The sequence below is a fragment of the Microtus ochrogaster genome, linkage group LG7_11 (assembly GCF_000317375.1).
Source record: "Microtus ochrogaster isolate Prairie Vole_2 linkage group LG7_11, MicOch1.0, whole genome shotgun sequence".
NCBI lineage: Eukaryota > Metazoa > Chordata > Mammalia > Rodentia > Cricetidae > Microtus > Microtus ochrogaster.
The window spans coordinates 1,078,662-1,092,377 of NC_022032.1; the positions used below are offsets into that span (position 1 = coordinate 1,078,662).

At 49.9% G+C, this 13,716-nt stretch overlaps 1 protein-coding gene and 1 non-coding gene across 9 annotated transcripts in view; both read left to right on the forward strand.

The window, feature by feature from the left end:
• Ank1 (ankyrin 1) overlaps nt 1-13,716 on the forward strand; it is a 182,076-nt gene that overhangs the window by 83,451 nt on the left and 84,909 nt on the right. For 3 of the 8 annotated variants that reach the window (XM_026786999.1, XM_026787000.1, XM_026787001.1), the window contains exon 1: nt 11,004-11,244. The exons of the other annotated variants lie outside the window; for them this stretch is intronic. In XM_026786999.1, coding sequence (XP_026642800.1) covers nt 11,206-11,244 — 39 coding nt within the window. In that variant the 5' untranslated portion in view covers nt 11,004-11,205. Of the gene's footprint in view, nt 1-11,003; nt 11,245-13,716 lie in introns of those variants that run through there. 8 annotated transcript variants of the gene reach the window in all.
• Nucleotides 1,709-1,781, forward strand: Trnae-cuc. The gene has a single exon. It is a non-coding gene; the product is annotated as a tRNA-Glu (tRNA).

Below are 13,716 nucleotides of genomic sequence, written 5' to 3' on the forward strand. Positions count from 1 at the left end.
AACCTTCAGACTCCATCCCTCACCTCCAGCTCCTAGGCAGCTGAGCCTTACACTCTCCAACCAAGCTTTCGACCCGTTACCTTAAATTGCCGGACCACACAATAAGCTTTCTATACCAATGTGCCGCACACATCCTTCCAAGAACATGAGCAACTCCTGGAGGAGGGAGAGAGCTCCTCTGAGGAGCCTCAGGCTCAGGAACACCATTACCTCATCACCCACGGTGACATCCACCAGGGATCTACTAGGACCTACCCTCCCTCCTGCAAGGGAGATGCCTCATCTATGTGGGGGAGGAGAGAGAGTGGATGCTGCTATAATCCTGAGTCACTCAGGGTAGCACAGCAAACTCCTACAGGCCTCCGAGACGTGCTGTTCTGGTTATGAATTCAGCTGGAGTAGAAGAGGAAATAACGGGAGGCTGTTGGTTAGAAATCCAGGAGAGGTGAACTGGGTGTCTGTTACCTGGCTGGCTGTGCTCAGGCCAGTCCCCAGGGGAAACTAAGGGCTGTTTGCACTGCCTGTAGGAAACACACCTCAATGGTCTGGACAAAGTCCCACAGTACAGCATACCAGGCTCCTAACAGGACAGTCTCCTGAGTCTGCCTTCCAGTTAATCCCAGCCAGAGGTCCTGGCTCCTTATCTTTGCTTCTCAGTATTTCTGAGCTTCCTAGTCATCCACAGCCCCAATGTCCACGTCGTTAGGACATCCAGGCAGCGCACTTACACACATAGACTTGCCTCTCGTGCTGACTCTAATCCCAAAGCTCATTTCTTTAATTTTTGCCTGCATGCCCAGGGTAACCGCCATTGATTTCCCATGTGCGACTGCCCTGTATAACAGAAAACACCGTGTCCCTCCTTTGCAATGGCCCCTGAACCTTGGGAAGAAAGGCCATTATACAGATCTCCCATTTAGGGCTGAGCAGTCTGGAGTTCCTTATTCTTGCATCTTGACTAGTCGTGGGTCTCTGCCTTAAGCATCATCTACTGAAAAAGAAGCACCCCCAGTGAGAACTGGTCTGTGAGTAGAAGGCAGAATAACAGTAGTGGGGTGGGGGTGGGCTGGGGGTGGGGTGGGCTGGGGGTGCCCCCCCATGCCCCTGCTAGAGCCTGTCTAGCCATGGTTTCTTGGCCCACCTTTCTAGCACTATCAAGGCTAGCCAATAGGGATGAAGCTTCCTATCAAAGCTAGCCAATAGGGATAAAGCTTCCTATCAAAGCTAGCCAATAGGGATGAAGCTTCCTATCAAAGCTAGCCAATAGGGATGAAGATTCCAGGTCAGACCAGCCTGATTTTCTCCTTGTTCTGTGACTCCAGTATGTGGTGTCTTCAGCAATAGGGCCATACCATCAAGTTGGGGTGGGGGTAGGTAACCAGGGTATTGGCTGGAGTCTGTAAAGTTCGAGGATCTATGCCACCTCTGTAGCTAACAACTCCAAAAGCGGTAACCCATTCCCGACACTGGGTAAAGGCAGTGCTGAAAGTAAGGAAGGAGCATCCAGACTTACTTCGATGCTTTGTGCAATGTTGGAGGTGTTCGTTCAGATGGACTGTGGGGGAGGGGAGTCCCTCACTGCGGGAGGCGTCTTCTACAGGGGAGAGGAGTGGAGTGATGTGTAGGAGTCCTTGCCTTTTTATTTAAATAATTATAAAAAGGGAGACATAAATACTGCAGCAAAAGGTAGTTAAAAGAGGAGTCAGGCTTCTTGGTGGTCTAGTGGTTAGGATTCGGTGCTCTCACTACTGTGGCCCCGGGTTCGATTCCCGGTCAGGGAAGCTTCTCTTCTGCCAGGCGGTGGTTGCGCACACATCTAATCCCAGCACTCGGGAGGCAGAGGCAGGTGGATCTCTGTGAGTTCGAGGCCAGCCTGGTTTACAAGAGCTAGTTCCAGAACAGCCTGCAAAAGCTACAGGGTTTGACCATGGGACTCGTGGGAAAGAGACCTACCTCAGTGTCTTTGGTCATCATGTGCGATGGTTATTCTAGATCGTCAACTCGATGGAATATAGAATCACCTAGAAGGCAGTCTATGAGGATGCTTGCTTCTAGATCAGGTTAGGCTCTGAGCAGACCTGTGCAGGGTTATGTAGGTTAGGTGAATTAAAATGGGGGACCCATCACTGTAGGTGGAACCGGTTCATGGGTTGGGGCTGTGGAGTAAATGAAGAGATAGATGCATTCATCACCCTCTATGTCCCGCGGTAGGTCAATGGGTCCAGCTGCCCCCTTCTCCTCTGGCACTGTGCCTCCCCTGCCATGGTGGAACCTATCCCCTCGAGTTTTGAGCTAGAACAAGCCCTTCCTTTCTGAAATTGCTTTTGCCAGGTGTTTTTTTTTAATTTATTTATTTATTAAGGATTTCTGCCTCCTCCCCGCCACCGCCTCCCATTTCCCTCCCCATCCCCCATCAAGTTCCTCTCCCTCATCAGCTTGAAGAGTAATCAGGGTTCCCTGACCTGTGGGAAGTCCAAGGACCGCCCACCTCCATCCAGGTTTAGTAAGTTGAGCACCCAAACTGCCTAGGCTCCCCCAAAGCCAGTATGTGCAGTAGGATCAAAAAACCCATTGCCATTGTTCTTGCCAGGTGTTTTGTACCAGCAATGAGACACGTAACTAATGCACCCTCTCTGAGGATGCAGGACCAGCATCCGGGCTGAGCACTCGCCTTGGAGACCATCTGGATTGGGAAGGCATGGCTAAAACGACAGGATTGTCATTAGTGTTCTAACTCCAGAGAGCTCAGTGAGAGTAGGCAGGGTTAGGTCAAATTCACTGCTCTCGGGCTCTGTTTTCCGCTGCTCTTGAAAAGGACACCCTCCGGTTAGTGACCTGTCCCCACATCCTGGGGAGCCTACTTTCCTGTGGACAACGGCACAAAGAGTCTGCACTGAATGAGTCTTTGACCCGTGCCTGGCATATTATATGAATAAAAGAATCCTCAATAATGATATTCTAGTAGTTCCTCCTATAAAATCCTGAGATTCTCTTTTCTCACCTCATCTAATAATGCCTTCAGCCCTCTAAGAGAGCCCAGCCCAGACCCCTGTGTCACCCTTGGGTGGTTTGGGGGCAAGTTACTTAAGGTGTCTGTGTCTCTGCTGCTGCGTTTGTAGAGTGGGGTAGGGTAATAATAGTAGGCACCTGGAGGAGGCAGAGGTTTAAACACACCATGACATCTAAAGTGCTTTGAACAGTGTCTGGCTCATACACTTCAGCTTTTATTTTTTCAAAGCCTTCCCCTTCCTGTTCTTTTATCTACATTTCATTGTCACTGAAGGGACTTACCATGGGCCAATGCTGTGGAAGACATCCAAATCCCAGTCCTCGGGGCTCCTTTCCTAATGGCAAACTTGAGGGCACAAGCCCCTCTGGAGCTGTAGGCTGCCATTGCTGTGGCTGACGGCGGGCCACTCTCCATTTCTTGTCTCTTAGAGAAGATTTGTTCTGATATAGGAGAGGCCTACGTGGGCCAGGGTTGGGCTGGACCTGATGGTCCCAATGGGATGGGTTTGCCTTTCTAAGGAAGGGCAGAGCCCTGGCTTACCCCAGGTGAAGTGTTAGCAGTAGAAGGGTCTGAGAGCATCCTCGGGTGTTCTTCAGGATCCGCGGGATTCAGCAAACAATCAAGTCCATTTAGCACCTTAAAAGAGTTTCCATGTTAGCACAGTGGGTGCAAGTGCAGCGTTTTCTCCAGTGTGTGTTTTTCCCACAGAGGCAGGCTATAGAGAAATTGTCCTTAATGTCTAGAAACGCTGGAGATAGCTTAGTAAATGGCAAAGCAGCTCACATGGGGCTCCAAATGGGTTTCTTTTCCCTGCAGTTGGGTTCCCTGTCAGCTGTTTGTTCTGAAGGGTCAGCCTCACACACAGCCAGCTCTGCCCACAGGGTATCGTGTGTGTGTGTGTGTGTGTGTGTGTGTGTGTGTGTGTGTGTGTGTGTGTGTGTGTGTGTGTGTGTGTGTGTGTGTGTGTGTTTGTGTGAAATTAAAGTACTTTGGAGGCTGAGACAGGATTCAGGATTCTTGTTGTGAGCTCAAGGTCATCCTGGATGACAGCAAGCTCTAGAAACAGCCTGGATAGTTGTGTGATATCTCATCTCAAAAACGTTTTTAAATTCTGCCCCTCCCATCATCCCCACATCTTCTCTCCCTTAACAAGAGAAGACGTGAGTGCTCACTGTTTTGACAGTAGAGAAACCATTTTCCCATTGGCCTGGACTTGGCCATGTGTCTTATGGAGGCAGCAGGGAAAGTGAGAGAGGTGAAGAATGGAATTTGACTCTTTGTAGACACATGGCCCAGAGCTCTTGGATGGGAAGCAAGAAAAGAGCGAAACCACCTTGGAAAACAGTAGTTCTAAGGATGTCCTAACAGGGGCCATGATAGCTCATGGAGCAATGAACAGCTTAGCCTACCAGCCTTGATAGTGGATTTTTCACAGATACGGCTCTCTATAAAATGGAAAGAGATTAAATTCACTGAGATTCTAGCTCAGCTACTATGTATGGTGTCTCTGATGTGTGGCAGCATCACGCCAAGACTCACATCTGTTGTTTTGGTCAAGCCTGGCAGAAGCTTGTGTTTGGTTAAGCAAGGACCCAGTTTGGTCCCTTTCGTCTCTAGGAAGGTACTGTCTCTGTGCTGAACCTGTAAGCCCCAAAGTGAGTGGGTCCTCACTCCTCATGGTCCCAGGGGAAATATTTGCTTGCTCAAGCCTTGTCATTCTTTAGGAATTCTTGTTCCCTTTCCTACCAAAAAGAGAAGGGGAGTTTTGGTCTGCTTTTGTACTGGAAACAGACTGTGCTCGTCGTCTGGCATTTTGATGAGCTGCAATGACATTGGAGCCTGTTTAAGGCTCACTATTGGGGAAATAATTCTGTCTCCTGCAGACTTGCCACTTGGTCCAGTCTCCTGCCCCATTCTCTCTAGCTTAGGTGCTGTGTTTCCCAAGTGCTGGCTACAGTGACCATCAGGAGGGGCACATGTGGTTTGTATGCTATCAGCGAATTCTGGATTAAAGTCTCTGCAGTTCTAGAAGGGGCAGGTGCTTCAGACTATATGATGTTTGACAGACATATAAAAACATGGATTTTTTTTCACATTAGGACTCAGAGGTACCAGAAAACAGAGCTCAGTACCGAAAAGGCAGAGCCAGCACAGATAACTCTTCCAATTTACAGGCTCATTGAGACTCGAATTCCGTCGAGGCTGTGCCAAACAGTCAGCCTGTAACTTTAGCCATCCCGTGTCATTTCTGATCCCAGGAACCAGGAAAGCCCCATGTGTATCTGAGGATAAAGTCCTAGATTCTGCCACACTGCCACCCCTCACCGTGAGGATCTCTAATTTGCCAAGAGTCCCATGGAATCCATGCAGGGTTTTTCTTAAGAGTTTAAAAATAGACTCCAAGATGTCCAACCCTCTTAAAAGGAACAGCACAGACACTAGTGCCAACACTGTGGGACCTGATACCCAGTCCTGGTCACCTCCCTAAATAGTCCCCCACGCTTGCCACCGCTTCACTCGGGGAGGCTGGGCACCCAGGGTTGCCCAGTTAGCTACTGGGAGCTCACCACAGACCGTTAAAGGGGAACAGCCGGGGTTTTCTCTCTCTTTTGTGCTGCCCTAACATGAAGGTTCAAAAGAAGCCACATGGGTGTCAGGGAGCTGTGCTGTGTTTCTTATGCAATTCGGCATAACATTGTTTATCTACTCACTCTGCTGAGGACCTCATACATACTCACTAAGCCCAGACTGTGCCATTGAGCTGCACCCTCAGCCATTCAACAGAACAAAACATTCAATGTTTTCTGGAACATTTCCTAAAGATCCTTCCCAGTTCCTTGGTGAGGACAGTTAGGAGGGTAGTTCCATATTCAAGGAATAACACTTTGGCAGCTCTGACCCTCCTGATGCTTCACGAACTCCCGTAGGTGGCTCACTCCTGGCTCCCAAGGGTGATAAACCTCCTGCCTTTCTCAGTAAAGGGTGGGGTACCTCAGACACGCCCTTATCAATGGTGCCCAGAGTCCTTAGGAGCCAGGGCGACTCCCTGTGTGGGTGACAGACAGAACTGATAGAGACGGGACCAGAGCAAAGCTGCTCCTGGGGATGGATGGGCAGGAGGATGCTACAAGGGGCCAACAGACATGGATGAGGGTACCATGTCCACATAGCTGCATCTTGAGAGCTGTTTCGTAGTGTGGAGAATTGCACATGGAAGACAGTGCATGCAAAGCCCGGAGATCTGGGGAGCCTTGGTGTCCTCTTTTTGGTCCCAGTTTTTCCAGGGTAGAAACCAGATCAAAAACACTTTAGACCTCTGGGAGAAAGATTTAGAAAAAGCCTCAGCTGGGAAGAAGAGAGAGAAACAAAGGGGAATGATGTGTCAGCTCTCTTTAATTGGGTGCCCACCATGTATCAGAGAGTGGCAGGCATCTTCTGTCACCCATGTGACCCTTGGACAGGTAGGCAGAATTGTGTTTGTTTCCTTGCTGTGGAAGACAATGTTCAGAAATGCATTCTCCCTCATGGGAGCATCACAGCTCACCTGCAGTGGGACCAGCACACAGCCAGGGTGTAAAGCCACCCAGGAAAGCAGGCTTTCTGTTTCCAAGTCTTTACTGTTTCCATAGGAAGCTTCAGGGCAATGGTGGTAGGAGCCTGAGATGCTGGAACTCTGCCTTTGCCCAGGTTCATGGCTCTGATTTCCTGTTATATGGAAGCACCATCTTACATACCATATTAGTCAGCACAGCTCACCCCTGTTCCTCAGCATCCGAAGACTTGTTGAGCTGAGAACTTCATTCTCTTGGGACTCTGTCTCAGGCTCCTGAACAAACAAACAAAACCCAAAAGCCTTCTCCCAAGTTTAAGAAGAGCTAAAGAATAAAGAGCCCCTGGGGTGGGTAGGGAGGGCAGGCACAGCCTATAAAATGTCCATCAACCTGGGAAGGTCTTACTGTACCAACCTACCCACTCTCCTGTAGACTGGACTGGCCTAGAATTCACCATCCTCCAACCTCAGCCTCCTGAGAACTGGGAACAGAGATGTCTACCAAGCCCAGCTAGTTCCTCCTCTTCACAGTTCAGTCTCCTGACATAGTTTCATAGATTCCGTTCCTCAGTTGAGACCCCAGCCCTTCATTATGTTTTTGAAGTGAGAACATTTCAGAAAAACTGTTGGGGAAGACTTTGGCAAGCCTGGGAAAACTGCAGAGCCTGTGAAACTATGAGCTTGAAGAAGGAGCCTAGAATCTTTGCCAGCAGCGCTGCCTTTCCTTCAGCCCACCAGTTCTGTGTTGTGAATTGGAGATTCCCATGGATGCTATGAGCAGCTATTCTGGGCACAGAAGGTACAACAAGCTACAGAAAGTGTAGCGTCTCAATGTAAACAAACATACGAGATGAGAAAGAGCCAGACCTTATTTGTAGTCTAAGCGTGTCTAGGAGTGTCGTAACACCCATGGATAGAGGGGACAGTTTCCTGTAGGGTAACAATGGCTGTGAGTCCCAGTGCTCAACTAGAACCTTGGAAATCTGCAAGGTTCCACTGTCATCCCCGTGACACCCTTTCTGAATTGCAAGTTGAATTGTCTCTTCCTTTGCAGCTGGAATGCTGTGTCCAGCCTGGTCCTCTCTACATCACTTTCATCCCATGACCTGTAGCATCCTGACGACAAGTAGAGACGGACTGTGATGTCAGCCTTGCAAATCAGCCCAGCTCCGCTCCAGTCATATAGAGAATGGGTGGAGAATACAGACCACAAGGATCCGGCCATCTCCACAGCGGGGTGCTTATAAATCAGTCGTGGTGTGAGGCTGCCATGCTTGGGAAAGTTAGCTGGGGAATTTGTTTTCTTTAGAGACTGACTCCGGGCCTGGAGGAGCACATGGGTTAAGGGCCAGCTTTTCTTTCATGTTGGTCTTCGGTATTCCTCTTAACTCAGTACTTAAAAAACAGCATGCCTGCGGGTGTGTCTTTTCTTCTCCTCTTCCATCCTGGTTGACTGTTTCCATTTGTAAGTTTCAGAATCTCAACCCCAATAAGGTTATGAATATTTCCAAAATTCTTGTCAGTCCTGGGTACAAAAGTCCTTCGACAATCTCAGCAGCTTTTCCCTTACACGCATAGTGCCGTGGGCTGTGTTCAGTGTCTGCCCCACTGTGGCTCTTCATCTCTTGCTCTGTGATTGCATACAATCAATACAATTATATGCTGTGAAGAATGCTGGACTTGGGAATTATAAGAATTAGGTTTCAAAATGGACTGGAATTTTTGTATTAATCCTTGAATATTTCACTTATAAGTTTTCAGGTAATACTACTTTTCAGACAGATATTCTGAACATGAGGAACTTTATAAAGAAAGGCTGTAGAGTGTTTTCCCTAACATGCACAGACCCTGAGTTTGATTCCTGGCATGATTCACAAGTACACACACACACACACACACAGAGAGAGAGAGAGAGAGAGAGAGAGAGAGAGAGAGAGAGAGAGAGAGATTAAATAGGAATAAATAATTTAGTTTTAAAATAAGCAAACAATATGAACAGATGCATTGCTAAAACAGAGAGGTGGGTGACAGGCGCGCACCTGGAACGGTATTATTACTTATGAAGGGAAAATGCACATTAAAAGCACCATGAGATACTGCCATATATCCATGAGGATGTCTAAGAATGTAAACCAACAAGCAGGAGGCAGCTATTGGGCAAGGGGCCCCAAGAAACATTGGAAGCGATCTGCATGCTCCCTGTTTTAATTGGGGTGATGGTATTCAAGAGGTGTGCTAATATCAAAACTCACTGAGTTGTGCGTGGTAAATATGCAATTCCTAATAAGTTAGTCACACTTCAGATAACTTGAAAATAGCCTGTCGGTGCTTTCTGCAAGTCACGTGGTTTCTGAAAGTAAAAAACAAAACACATTATTTATCTTCCATTTGAGTAGGGTGCTTTCTCCCTCTAAATATTAATGTTAGAAAGGAACTTTGCTGTCCCCTGGGGGCTCCACTGTGCTGCATTCTGGGCTGTTCCGGTAACCATAACTTATTAATTGCAGCACTCTCTCTGAGCAAACCTGAGAGGTTTTTTTCTTTTGTTTTTTGTGGGGGTTTTTGTTTTTCTGTTTTGTTTTTTTTTTTTTTTTTGAGACAGGGTTTCTCCGTAGCTTTGGACTCTGTCCTGGAACTCACTCTGTAAACCAGGCTGGCCTCGAACTCAAGGAGATCCACCTGCCTCTGCCTCCTGAATGCTGGGATTAAAGGTGTGTGCCGCCACCACCACCCTGCTAAAATATAAGACTTACCTATTTGTTTCTTTTTTGTTGTTGCTTTGGTTTGGTTCTGGTTTTTGGTTTTTGAGACAGGGTTTCTCTGTAGCTTTGGAGCCGATCCTGGAACTCACTCTGTAGACCAGGGAGATCTGCTTGCCTCTGCCTCTCGTGTGCTGGGGTTAGAGGCGTGCGCGACCACCACAGTTTTAAGGCACACAGACGGGATCTATAGGGTGTTCTGTATTCCAGCAATGGGGAAGGCAGTAACACTTGCAGTTTGGTACAGCAGTATGGGCATTCTCCAGAGTCTTGTAGGGTGTGTCTGTGTTCAAATTCTGCCTGCAATGGTGTAGGGGGCCTCGGGCCTGGAGACCTGTGATATTTCTGACTTCAGATAGATCCGGTTGTCTTTTAGACAGCTCTTGCTCAGTACTTAGGCCATCCATTTGATGAACACCTTAGTCTGCTACATGGTCTCTCAATCATCTTATTTTGTTCTCCTGGTACTGCACACAGGTGTTTTTTTTTGCATGTATGTGATGTGTATGTGTTTGTATGTAGATGCATATGTGTGTGTAGGCTTGCTGCGTGAACCCATGTGTGCAGAAGACCAAAGTTAAGGTCAGGAGTTTTCCTGGACTTTGCTTTATTTGTTGAGGTAGAGTTTCTCACAGAGCCCAGAGCTTGCCAGGTAATTCCAGAGAGATTCCCTGGGAATCCCCTGACTCTGTAACCCAAGTGCTGGAAATATAAGTGGTCACCATGTCTTCCTGGTTGTTGTTTGTGTTCCGGGGATCTAAACTCTGGTCCTCATGTTTTTATGGCAGACTTTATCCACTGAGCCTTTGCCCAAGCCCACTGTACTCTCCTTAGGAACTTGACAGAGCCCATTGTAGAAGGATCTTCACTAGGTTTGGCCTGGGGCCCCTTAGGTTTCTGTTTCCTGGTGGTGGGTGACCTTGGCCTGCACCTTGAACCTCTCTGAGCTCAGCCTCGTCCAGCTCCCAGACGACTAAGGGAGAAGTGAGATCATGTCCGTTAGTTTACAGGTGTCCTGCTTTCTCTTTCTTCACACAAGACAAGTCTGACAGCAGGGTTGGTTAAAAAAAAAAAAAAAAAGCATTCGTGTGGTGTAGACTGTCCTTGGAAGAGAGCAGGAACCTTGTCGCCTGGGGCAGCTTTCCCTGACCGTTTCTCATCAGTCTTGTAATAGTTATTGGTGTCACTACCAACACTATGCCAGCCCTTGTCGTGTTTTTGACACCTGCCCCTGAAATGACCACTGGAAAAGGTGGGTACCGTCCCAGAGCAGAAACGTGGGCACTTGAACCAGGCCACCTCAGAACTGGAGGCAGTAGTACCATGCCTGTCCATAGCTCCTCAGCTTCATTCACTGGGGCTCTGGCTCAGACTCCGGAATAAGCTGTTTAATCTGAGGTCTCGGATATGATGGAAGAGCTGGAAATATACAAATCAGCCACGGGGCACAAACAGACTTTGCTGAGCTCACGCTGGCCTGCGGCGGGTTCCCTGGCGGCCGAGGCAGAGCTAGAGCGCTGTACAGCTTGGAGCTCCCCGGTCGCACTGGCCGCCTGTGCCCGGCTCAAGCTTCAGCGACCGCACCTGCAGCTCGGTGGCCGGTGGGGCTCGGTGGCCGGTGGGGCTCGGTGGCGGGGCCTGTCGTCCCCCCCACCCACCCCCCCGCCCAACACACCCCGGGCTCTTGGTGCTGTGCTTTCCCGCCTGGCGCGATAATGGAGTGAAAATGACCCGAAGGCGTTAGCGGCGCGCAGGGTCTGGGCGCCGGAGCAGTAGAGGTGGGAGGCGGCTGTATTTTTAGCCAGATGCCTCGTAAGTTGCCCGCGCGCCCCGCGCCGCCCAGCAGATAACGCCGAGGGAGCTCCGGTGTCAGCGGGCGCCGGGCGATGGCAGCACGGCCGCGCAGGTCGGGGACAGACCCCGCGGTGAGTGTCCAGCGGCCGCGCGGACGGGGGGCGGGGGACAGGGGCAGGGATGGCGCGCGCCAACTTTCCCGGTTGCGGGCGGGCGAGGACAGGCTGGGTCTGCGCTTCTGCTGCCTCACGCCCGCGGCTCCGCGGGATCCAGAGGAAAATTCCTCAGGCCTGGAGGCTGCTGCCATCCTAGGCTGGGCCCAGGAGACGCCCGCGGGCACGACCTGTAGCTGGCTGGAACCAGGAGGCAGCTGAGCTGGGCTGTGTCGCCCCTGGCTTAGGAGCAGAGCCAGGGTCCTGTGACTTCAACTGTACCTGGCATGTTAGTCTTGGCCCTGGCCGGAGCAGTGGCAAGCCTGATCCCAAGTCCTTAGAAACCCCCAAATCCCCCAGGTCCCTAGGGAGCAGAAATAAATGGGGCACAGAAAAACAGATCTGTACACGCCAGAGCCCGCCTTTGTATTACTCTTGTTTTTAACAATGGGGAAACTAGGGTCTGGCAACTTGAAGAGGCACAGGGCACAAGCAGCAAAGCAGGAATTGGGCACTGACAGGCAGGTCTTCCCCTGTGTGGGCCCACCCAGCCCTGCACACACCTGCACAACCTAGCCTCCAAGGCAGGATGGGTCCCTTGCAGGGTCGTCTGGGGACTGCAAGGGAACCCCGGGCTGTCACTCACACAGCTGCTTCTTTGGTGGTAGCTCTGATTTCCATTTCATCGTTATCAACTGTGGTCTGGTTGGGGCTCTGTGGACACTTCGCTAAGCTTTGGACAGCCTAGTTTTCTGGAAAGAAATCGTAAAACTATTGGTGGCCCCGGGTCTTATTTCTCTTTCTGCATAATACAGGGAATAAACGCCAGGGCTCTACAAAAGCTGGAACACTGTACTTGACCGTGAGGCCTGGTGTAGGCCTGGAGGAACAGGTCTGGGCCATGCTGTCATGGGTAGAACCAGGACCTCATACATTCTAGGTGAACATTCTTCCACTGAGCTATTGCCCAGCCTGCTGCCTGTCTTGCTTAAGTCTGCTGGACGAGCCACCCCCACCTACCCAAACTCAGGAGACTGTCTTTCCTGGAGTTCTGCCAGCTTTCTTTCTGCCGTCTTTTCAGAAGGGAACCAGATACTCAGGGCCTTGAGCAGGAAGTTGGGGTCATCTTTAAGGGAACCTTAGGCCTTCTCAAACCCTAGAGGTGTGACCAGGGAGGCCACAGGGTCCTCATACCATTGTCCAACCTCCAATGGGTTTGGAGCCATGCTTGGCGTGACAAGGATACTGACATTCACTGTCACGCTCCCAGAGCCTAACTCCCAGGGCACTGGTCTCCTGGGCCATTGCTATATTAGTACTGCTCCACTCAAGAAGTGCAAGTGTTATAGTCTGAGCGTTCCAGGTTACCAGGGTTCACCCAGCTTTACATCCCTCTCTAACTCGAGTCTCAGCAAGAGCTCCGTTCCCTCCTTCCCTCTTCTGCTTCCTTCCTTCCAATGTGCACACACCCTCTGAAGGCAGGCAAGTGTCCTCTAGCTAGAGATGAACTTGAGAGGAAGCCTACAGGCACTTGTCTATGATAGCAGAACAGTTACGAGAGAAGCCCTGGAATACGCGATCTAGATTCAAACCCTGGTCAGTCCACTACTTGCTTTGGTACTAGATGAGTTTTAACTTCTTTGTGGGCTAGTTGCTTCTGGTGAGGGAGGAGCTGCCTCATAGAATTCTGTTTTGTTTGTTTCTTTTTATTTTTTTAAAACAATCTTTTTTATTCTACATACCAAACCCAGTTCCCCCTCCCTCCCCTCCTTCCCCCTACCCCGCCCCCCCATCAACTCCCCAGAGAGGGCGGGGCCTCTCATGGGGAGTCAACAAAGTCTGCCACATCACTTGAGGCAGGACCAAGGCCTTCTGTATCTAGGCTGAGCAAGGTATCCCTCCATACGGAATAGGCTCCAAAAAACTAGTTTAGGCACTAGGGATAAATACTGGTTCCACTGCCAATGACTCTACAAACTGCCCAAGCCACACAACTGTTACCCACATTCAAAGGGCCTAGTTTGGGCCTATGTAGGTTCCCCAGCTATCAGTCTGGAGTCAGTGAACTCCCACTAGACTAGCTTGGGTCGGCTGACTCTGTGAGTATTCCCATCATGGACTTGACTTCTCTGCTCCTTCCTCTGTACGACTGGACTCCAGGTGTTCAATCTAGTGCTTAGCTGTGGATCTCTGTGTCTGCTTCCGTCAGTTACTGGGTGAAGGTTCTATGATGACAATTAAGGTAGTCATCAATCTGATCACAGGGGAAGGGCAGTTCAGGCACCCTCTCCGCTATTCCTTAGGATCTTAGAGACATTCTTGTAGACTGCTGGGAATTTCCCTAGTGCCAGGTTTCTCGCAAATCCCATAATGGCTCTCTCTATCAAGATATCTCGCCGGGCGGTGGTGGCGCACGCCTTTAATCCCAGCACTCGGGAGGCAGAGGCAGGC